This window comes from Citrus clementina, unplaced genomic scaffold (assembly GCF_000493195.1).
Source record: "Citrus clementina cultivar Clemenules unplaced genomic scaffold, Citrus_clementina_v1.0 scaffold_9, whole genome shotgun sequence".
Classification (NCBI taxonomy): domain Eukaryota; kingdom Viridiplantae; phylum Streptophyta; class Magnoliopsida; order Sapindales; family Rutaceae; genus Citrus; species Citrus x clementina.
This window is the reverse complement of record NW_006261964.1, coordinates 24,677,672-24,687,769: the sequence shown is the minus strand read 5'-3', so window position 1 is coordinate 24,687,769 and position 10,098 is coordinate 24,677,672. Positions and strand designations below refer to the sequence as shown.

General features: G+C 38.1%; 1 protein-coding gene across 1 annotated transcript; it reads right to left on the bottom strand.

Moving 5' to 3' along the window:
• Positions 1 to 2,254: 2,254 nt before the first annotated feature.
• Positions 2,255 to 5,138, bottom strand: LOC18031304 (probable leucine-rich repeat receptor-like protein kinase At2g33170). Its single transcript, XM_024187828.1, has 5 exons — positions 4,427 to 5,138; positions 3,554 to 4,315; positions 3,054 to 3,409; positions 2,894 to 2,957; positions 2,255 to 2,331 (listed from the first exon to the last, which is right to left on the bottom strand). Exons 1-5 carry the CDS (start codon positions 5,136 to 5,138, stop codon positions 2,255 to 2,257), a joined length of 1,971 nt encoding a protein of 656 aa, XP_024043596.1.
• Between the last annotated feature and the right edge of the window lie 4,960 nt (positions 5,139 to 10,098).

The window sequence follows — 10,098 nt, the reverse complement described above, 5'->3', positions numbered from 1 at the left end:
TTGGTGTATTCCAACTTCCGGTCGGCTATTCCCATCTCTTCCAGGGTTGACCTAAATAACACATCAACTGAGCTCCCCGTATCAATCAGTATCCGATCAAACTTCTTGCTAGCGACAGTAGCCTTGATGACTAAAGCATCCTCGTGGGGGTATAGAATCCCTTCCTCATCCTCATCCGTCCACATGATCGGCACTTGCCTGACTCTTGCTCGTTTGGCTGCTGGGGTGCTGAAGAGTACCTCTTTACTGGTCATGGCGTACCTAGCATAATTTTTTCTCGATCTGTTGGAATCTCCGGCCAATGTTGGGCCCCCAGCTATCATCCTTACTGCGGGCTGCTCGCGCCTCAAGTTTCTACCACTCTGCTCCCCTTCACCTGTTGTGGCCTCCATCGGGAAGGTCCCATCTATAAACTCGTCCAGGTACCGATTTCTCACCAAATCTTCGACCTGGGTCTTGAGATCTCTACACTCTGCTGTGGTGTGGCCATGAGTGCCATGGAACTTACAATAACGTCCTCTATCCCTCCTGTTGGGTAGCTTCGTTATTGGTGTAGGGGGGTGCAGCAGCCCTCGATCCTTTATGGCCTTGTACACCTCATCCAGGGACATCTTCAAGGAAGTGTACCATCCATAGTCCGGGTTCTGGTCGATCAGGTGCACTGCTCTTTCTTTGTTTGCCCCGCTCTGAGTTGGGGGCGGTGGAAGTACTTCTGGTCTACTCGCTCTGCTATCGTGGGGAAGACCACCAGATGCCGACTCATGCCTTTTCCAAGGCTCCCTAGCTGGGGAACGAGGAGGTTGTGCCCTGCTGCGCTGATACTGTGGTGGCCTCTGATGAGGCTGGTAAGCAGTCACCCGACCTCCTGCTCCACCACCGGAGGCCTGGTGGTCCCTCCTCCTGATCGGCCCATTCCCCGGTAAGGCTTTCTTCTCTTTCCTCCCCAACCCTTCTAACTGGTCTGTCTTAATCTGTGCAGCCTTCTCCTCTTCAATCTCGATGTCTCTCTTAGCCTGTTCGTATGCGGCTGCATACGTTTGAATCGCTGGGCTTCTCAGATTGTACCACAGCCTTCCTATCTTCACCCCTTCCTTCAATCCCCTTAACGCCTGAGGGTGGTTGAAGGCCCCCAAGTCGAGGACAGCCCGATGAAACCTCTTGATGAATTCCCGAAGGGTTTCTTGCTCCCCCTGTTTCATGCTTTTCAGCTCCATCATGTCATCCCCCGGTGCCATTGCCCCACTAAACTGCTCCGCGAATTCCTGGCACATCTGCTCGAAGGTTTTAATACTGCCCCGAGGAAGTTTCCTGTACCATTCTCGTGCACGTCCCTCAAGGGAGAGTGAGAACACCCTGCACCTTTGGGATCAAGATAATCCTTGTACCCCGGTTATGTCGTTGAAGCGCTCTATGTGCACCAGCGGATCAGTTCTTCCCGAGTATCTGAGGTCTGGGAGGCGGAAATCTCTCGGAATAACTGCCCTCATGATCTCTGCTGCGAGCGGCGATTTCCGTCCAGCATTATCCTCCAACCAAGGGCTCTGTTCCTTCCTTGCATGTCGTCAATTATCTGCGCTAGTCTGCGCACTTCCTCCTCCAGCTGCACTGCACGACCAGGGTCACGTGATGCAACTTGATCCCGCTCTTGCTCTACATCATGCACGTGTTGCCTCAACTCTGTTTCCTCTGCATTCACCACCCCGTCGTCCTCGTCACTAGTCTGTCTTGCCGGGGACTGCTCTTGTTCTCTATGAAATTCTCCCCGCAGAGGTACGTTACCCCTCTCACCACCGAATCTCCCAGTGGTTTGACTTCTCCCCGCACTATCAAGACCTGGTGCCACTCCACCGCCTCTCACCCTTCCCTCTTGGGTTACCCCTCGCTCGCTCCGCAGCTCATGCAGGATGGTTGTCAAGGTTTCCATCTGCTTTTCCATCCGTTCCATCCGGTCGAACATGACTTTTTCCCGTGCCTCACTGACTATCTCCCTCAGCGTCACGGAATCGTTAAGCCTCCTATCACCCCCTTGTGCACTACTTCCTCCTGTCTCCATCGCTTTTCACTTGCTTCACCCCTCTCCTTGCTATCAACAGAAGCTTTTTGTTCTGTTTCCCACAGACGGCGCCAAAATGTTGATGCGGAAATCTGCTCGCCCTTGGACCGACCAGATTCTGTCACCAACGTTTGTGTTATCAACTGTCACTCGAACCACTGGGGTTGGAATTGTTGATGCGGGATTCCAGTTCTCCTCGTTCTACGACCAGGATTTCTGCCCGATCAACTTCTTCACGACCAGAAGGTCTTCTCGTGAGGCTTCTTCTCCAGAGGTTCCTGCGCACACAGACAAGTCAGAGTACGCCGGTTGTTTTCCCGGCGCAAACCCTCCAACGCTCAAGTCAGATATGAAGGTTCCGAGAACGCTCGCCACAGATCTTATGGCTTTTTCGTGGTTTTCTCTTCTTTTGAATTTCTTTTTTAATCTCAAAAATGCTAACTCTTTTACCTTCGTTGGCTACCTTTTTATAGGCTTCCCCTGAATCCCAGTCTTTTGCTTTTTCCCAGACAGTATGGGACTCTGACTGCTGCGTTATGGGCAAACGCGGAATCTTGCGTGTTACGCCACGGTTCTGGGGAAAGCGTGGCTGTCGTGGTTCTGTGAGATCTTGCGTGTTACGCCACGGTTCTGGGAAAAGCGTGGCTGTCGTACCTAGATTCTCGGGCTGGGGAGCCCGTCTTGCCGACTGCCGTCGACCGGGTCTCCTCGCCTCTCGACCTCTAGCCGGAATGGCCTTATGCCTCTTACAGGAAATTGGCCTCGTGGATGACGTGCTCGTGGGTGAGCAGGATATTTCTGTTCCTGTTCCCCCGCGCACCAGGCTTTTACGGGACATACCGGTTCGCAGAACTCTGCCATCAGATATCCGCTCACCATGCCTGGTCTCGTCGACGTATTTCTCCTAAACAATACTCAATGGCAAAACAATCACAATGAGAAGTATCTTTTTCCTTGATTTATGTTCTGTCCTAGGCTTGCTAAGTTTGCATGGTTGGACTTGAAGATTTGGTAAACCACACAATAACTCATTTCCCATAAATGACTCAGCTGTGAAGTTGGTAAAAATTCCTCCACTAGGAATCTCACCTTCAAGTTTATTGAAAGAGAGATTTAACTCTAGAAGGTAAATGAGTTTCTCCATGGATGTTGGAATAGACCCAGAGATTTTATTTTTTGATAAATTCAAAACCTCCAAACTTGTCAAGTCACCAAATGATTCAGGAATTGGGCCTTCCAATCTATTATATGCTAGGTCCATAAATTGAAGATCTTTCAGTCCTCCAATTGTGGCTGGCATATCACCCGATAAGTTATTTTCTGATAAATTTATTCCTTGAAGCACCTTCAAATTACCTACGTCGAAAGAAAGAGTACCAACCAAGAAATTTGATGAAAAGTCAAAGAACAAGATGTATTTTAGGCTCTAGAAAGTTGAGGGAATAACAGAAGTAAACCTATTGGACCCTAAGTAGAGAGATCTTAGAGAAGTGAGATTACTTAGGCATGAAGGTATAGATCCTGAAAGCTTATTGCCAAATAAGACCAATTGATCCAGCCTTGCTAGATGGCAAAGCTCATCTGGGAATGAACCTACCAACTTATTGAATGCAAGATATAAGCCTTGGAGTTTCTGCAGTCGGCCAAATGTAATTGGAATTGGTCCAGTTAATTTATTTCCTTCTAATACTAAGGTCAACAAGTTGCTTAAATTGCTAATTGCTTGAGGAATGTTGCCACTAATACTGCAATTGGCGATGACAAGTGTTTCCAAAGACTTAGAAAGATTTCCTATTGAACTTGGAAGGAAGCCGTCAAGTGGATTGCCTATTAAGACTATGTCTCTTAATTTCTTGCAATTTGCCAAAGAGGAAAGAAAGCTCAATTTTGAGGTTGAAGATTTCAAGTAATTATTAGGCAAGCTGAGCCTCTCAAGGTTTCTTAAATTACCAATTGTGTTTGGAATGAAGCCCGAAAATTTGTTATCTCCCAACGCTAGAACGGTGAGCTTAGAAGCATTGGTGATGGAACTAGGAATGGTTCCAGAAAATCTATTATGTGACAACTCAAGAAACTCAACAGTTGGAAGTGAAAGGTCTATTCTTGATGGAAGACTTCCGGAGAGAGAGTTATTCATGAGGATAATCACCTTCAGTGTTGACATGTTGAAGATTGGAGCTGGTAACACACCAACTAGGTTGTTCATTCCAAGCACTAAAACCTCTAGATTTCGAAGATTAGCGATTTCGTGGGGTATCTCACCTGGTAAATTAACATAGATGCAAAAAATCTCAGTTAAAAGATCTTGTCTAAAGTAGTCAAGAAAGATAACAAGTGAGAAATTAAAATATTTACATAGTATTATGAACATACCGTGGAGTTTGTTGGCGCCGAGATATATCCCTTTGAGCCTAGTCAAGTTGCCGATTTCTTTTGGTATTGCACCGGATAAATTATTGAACTGCAAATTTAATTGTTGCAGTTGTTTGCACTTTGATAAAGCAGAAGGAATTTTGCTATGAAACATGTTTTTGTCCAAAAAAAGGGCTTTCAAATGAGGAAGATAGTTGCAAATATTTTTCGGAAGCTCACCAGAAAGTCTGTTATTGGTCAAACGAATGTCTAATATTGAAGACATGTTGAAGACGAAGGAAGACACTGAACCAGAGAGCTGGTTATCAGTGAAGTCAAGAAATTTTAGCGTATGCATGGTGTAGATGGAGGAGGGAACGCTTCCAGAAAGCTTGTTATGACTAAGATTAAGCGTTGTGAGTGAAGAGAGGTTTCCAAGTTGAGGAGGGATGGTGCCTTGTAGATTGAATTGAGAAATATCCAAGGCTGTGACTCTATGGCTATTGACATCACAAGCGATGCCAATCCAGGTACAAACAGAGGTATTCGAGGTCCAATTATGGGCAAAAAGGTTGGTTCGATCATAAGTTATATGATCTTTCAGGGCAAGAAGAGCTTGTTGGTCTGTGGTAATATTGTTGCTTGCTGCTGCTGCTGCTGCAACAACCAAGCAAAGAAGCAGGAAGTGGGTTAATGACACAGTGATCATACTGAGACTAAAATTTCTCTCCATGAAAGATTGCTTTGTTTGTTACCGGTTAATTTGGTAATGCAAGGTGTTTCGCTTGCTGAAGATATATATAATGCAAATGTCAATCTCGTGGTGTTTGTGATTGTAACTAAGCGAGACTGGAAGAGATGAACCGGCTGGTAGTATTCACATCACTCAGTGCCGGTCAATTTAGGTACTTGTTTTTACATCATGGCGTCATCTCATCAAGTCAAGAAGAAAATGATGCATTAGTTTTGCTATCAATGCTCAATTGTTATTATCTTCTTTCTTTGGAGAGTTTTCTGTAGCCACAAACTTGCATTTTAGAGAATTGATTACACAGGTAAGTGAATAGTATAGAAATTAACGTATTTATCTGTGCGTGGGGTCATGATTTTCTCTTGATATGATTTTTCTGACTAAATATATTAACATGATTGATAGTTAGTAAATAAATATATAATAAATAAGTAAATATTGATTGTACACTAATAAAAGTACATTTTTTTCAAAAAATCTTTCAAAACTCAAATATATAAGATTATAAGAGGATCCTTTCCGATGAGAATTAAGTTTATATATATTTCCTCTTGTATCTTCAATTTCAAATTTTAAGGACCTATTGATATAAGTTTGAGTAGTCAAATATTGATATTTTTGTATTTAATACTATATTAAGTATTAATTATTATTTTTTCTTTTAAAGGGAGGGTATATGCACCCATAAAAAATGCCATCGCAGAAGTTTTTAATTAATTTTTTAGTAAATCGGAAAAAAATTAATTTTTATTTGCTAAAAAATTTTTATATTGCCAAAAAATAACCGCAATAATTCTTATGGACCGATTTATCTTTGACACCCACTTCTGCAAGCACCCTTTCTCTTCAACTTCTCCTTTTTTTATATATATATATTGCCACTTCTGCAAGCACCCTCTGTCTTTCTCCAAATATTTGATAATTAAGGTTATTTTCAACAACCAAAAAGTTAAATAAAGCAAAAAAATTGAAGTAGTTTTTGTATGAGTATAATGTACAAGTCCTTTTACTTTCCATAAAAGCCAAGAGTCGAAAGTCAAAATTGAATTTCAGCAAGGGAACATTATTACTGTTATCGTTTATTGTTTTTTTCCATCATTTCAGCAACTGACAAGTAAATTTCAAGTGATGTATCACTCATCAGTATTGTTGTAATGATTGTAATCGTCAATTAACTCATCCCTCTTAATTTTTATATATATATTTTTTTCAACAAAACTACCTTAAATCAAAGATGTCACAATTTTTTTTTTTAAAAAGCATCCGAAATCATCAAAACCTAACTGTAATGATCATGGTCATACCTGTATATTTTACAATAAAAACTGCAAGTAACTTGTTCTTCCTCCACACCTGTGCCATATAACATTAAAGAGGGTCAATTTTATTGGCAATGAGATTTCTCTGCTTCATTCTATTCTCTGTTTGCTATTCAATCTCCGCAATGAGTAAATGAAGAGTTTATTGTAACTGAATTTTCTCAATCACAGTAATGTGTTACTGTTATTCATCATAGGAGATCATCTTATAAGTTATAACATTAGATTCCCTGAGAATTAGCATTACATTAAACATAGTGAGCCATCAAATCTAGTCTTTGTTAAATTGGCCCTTCTTTCAACTAAAGCTAACGTAACCAAAAGACTAGAGTCATCACTGGATGGTCTAGAAGACAGTAAGTTTGTGTGCGTTGCTTAATCTTTTTAACACCATCACTTATGGCAGGTATCTTGACTCTCTGTATAGGTAACATAGTTGAAAACCAAAGAAAAAAACAAAAGGTTTCCTCTCTCTTTCACTTGAAGTAAAAGCAAAAGCAAATCCGGGGCTGAGCTTATCAATCACAGTACTATAAAAGAGCTTACCATAAAATTCAGCTTAATACTAAATTCAAATCCTAAACACTGACCTCTTTCCTATGCTCGCATTGTATTGGTTTTGAATGCAGTTGCAACTCATTTGCCAAAACTTTTTCGCTTGCCTATTTTGCTCAGAAAAATAAAAGAATTTTTATACATACATTAACTTTTGTTCCACATGAATTTAAAATGCGCATATCACCCAAACTTTAGGAAAAAAAAAAGATCAAAAATAGTTTATTAAAGTTTGGTCTTTTAGCAATATTTCAAAACACCCTCATACGAAAATCAATAATTATGTATATACATAATGTACCTGCGTTTTAAAATACGAATTTGAAATTATAAAATAATATTGTACCTTGTGAGTGCATCAACAACCACCAGCTTCACCAATCCGTTAAACAACCCAATAAAAAGTGAAAATTAAAATAGTAATTTATAAACAAATTAAAATAATAATAATAATAATCAATAGCCTTGTTCAGTTTGTAGAAATGTATACCGGTTAAATGGTGCGAAGCCAGTGACCATCATTTTGAGTCAAACTGCAGCCTAGAGTTCAAATTTTTCTGTCTGAAATTAGTAGTACTGGATTAGTATTTACGGGTTACCAAGCAGAAAATAAAAGAAAATAATATGTGCATGTTTAATTAATAAAGATAAATGACGAAAATATATATTAAATAAGCAATCACAAGACGTAATAATTTTTATGAGGAAATCCTTGATCTTTATAAGCCTCGTTTGAGATTGAGGTTAAATGTTAGACAGTTATAACTTAAAAGTTACAACACTAAAGTATTTGGTAAACAGTAGATGCTGTATAACTTAAAAGCTAAGTTGATATAATTTTATACTTATATGATAAAAAAATCTGTATATCTTCACTAATTTTGTCAAAATTATTATTTAACAATTATATTCAGGACATAATATTAACTTTTATTTTATAATTGCAGTTTTTTGCTAATATTAATTATAGTTTAAAAGATATAACATCTCAATACTAAATAAGACCATAATTTAGGGAAAAAAATTCTCCACATATGATTATATTCACGTGCAAATGAAATAATCACTATGAAAATAACGTGAGTTTATAATGATTCAAGTACACTTACGAAGCATCGCACTTGTAAACACTTTGCATCTAAATTATATTGCATCAACCCTCACAATCCTCGCAAATGTTTTTCCGTGCGAATCGAACATTGACGTCTCTGCATGTGATAAAATAAGAGTAATAGGATTATGGGTGTGTGGGTAATCTTCTCAGATTTAACACTTTACCATCTCAAAGGCCTCACATCAATAAATTTAGACAAAGGTTAAAAATGAGAGAAGAAAATAAGCTTGCTTGTTTCTTCCAATAATGCCTCGGTCAACGTGAAGTGAACGAGAATTTAACACACCAACGTGTACCGGATTACCCAGGATTCCAACCTCTCTCCAAATCCATTTCTATCTTAATCTACAACTTTTTTTCTTTTTTTTTTTTTAAATGGCTATCTTATCTACAACTTAATTCCATTTATCACCTATCCTAATATTTTCGACCCAAGATTTTGATAATATAAGTGACTATTGAATGATAACTATTAATCGTTACTCAAATTAATAGAAACCAAATTAGTCATTTTTAATCTTTTATTTTTCTTGTTAGGGTTAAGAATTTAATAGAACTCAAGTTAGTCAATTTTTAGATTTGGATATAGACCACCCACGATTAATCTAGAACACAAACGATTCTCTATTTTAAATTGAAGAAACTCTGTAATGGAGCAAACACACGATTTGCAATTTACAATTTGAAGACATTAGTTGGATCGTTGGATAGTAATTCACTTTACTATGAGGAGGGGTTCGAATATTTTCATATCATTGTTAACAAAATATTTTAAAAAAAAATGTTTAAAAATAGATTTGACTAGTTATATTGATCACAATAAAAAAAAATTAAAAAAAATGTACACTTAGAATTTTTTATTAGAACTTGTGTTTCTTCCATCAAAATAGAACAAGTTACTCGCAACTAGCTTGCTTCGCAATCTGATATCATGTTAGATAGAATCAAACTTCGATCCTGATCAGGAATCAAGATCAACATTTCTCTACTGCCTAATGGTAAATCCAATGGTCCAGATTTTTCTAGAAAAATAAGACACGGAAGTGATCCCCACACGACAGATAAGCAGGTTCCGAATCTGTCGAGCTTAAAATTGTTATATATTCTCTCTAATCAATCTGCACCAGAAGAAAGCCTACCTGCCATTTGCCAAATAAATATATATTATTATTACTCAATCAATTCAATCCAATTGTCTTTTAGTTCTTAAAAAAGAAAAAGAAAAGAAAAATTCAATCAGTCCAACCAACCATGATTATTTTTTTTAAACATATATTTGAGACACTTTTTTCTTATCGCTAAATACTTCCTTCTTTGGCAACAATAAATAATGTTTTAATTAATCCTAAAATGGATTTTCTATTTATTAATTAACGTAAAATAAAAATATATGTTGATGGAGTTTTTTTTAGAAGATATCAAGCTACTATAGACAACTTGAAATCTTGATATTTATAAAAAATATCAAGCTAATATAGACAACTTGAAATCTAGATTATCCAAACTATTAATGTAAGTCTTTTTTTTTTCTTCACTTATGGAGTTTCTTTCTTCTTTTTATAATAAAAATATAACTTTTGTGATTAATTTTCAGGATTTTGATAAGAAGCACACAAGATGCATGTCAATTTTTCATTGGAGAGGTTGGGGGATGGTGACACATGTCAATATAATGATAATGCCTCAAATTTTGAGTTAGATGCATGCGTTTAATATTTGTGGCTAGTGACATCCAAACTAAATCCCTAACTTTTATCACCTTCGCAAATGAGGATAATTTTGAATTTGTATCAAATTGACCCCTAACCCCAACTCAAATAAACGAAATATCCGAATAACATTGAATTTTGAATAGTTAAGTTAAAATTTAGAGGATATTTTCATAATTAATATGAAGATTTATCATGAGCGAGTGAGTTCGAGTCCTCACAACTATAGATACTTAATTTTTTTC

What these genes read in the sequence shown, in the direction of transcription:
- LOC18031304 (XM_024187828.1), bottom strand. Translation starts at nt 5,138, where the DNA reads ATGGAGAGAAATTTTAGTCTCAGTATGATCACTGTGTCATTAACCCAC. An exon ending in ATCTATACCTTCATGCCTAA is followed by an intron (nt 3,410 to 3,553) that starts GTAATCTCACTT and finishes CTTTCGACGTAG; the next exon opens with GTAATTTGAAGGTGCTTCAA. An exon ending in GTGGTTTACCAAATCTTCAA is followed by an intron (nt 2,958 to 3,053) that starts GTCCAACCATGC and finishes AGTATTGTTTAG; the next exon opens with GAGAAATACGTCGACGAGAC.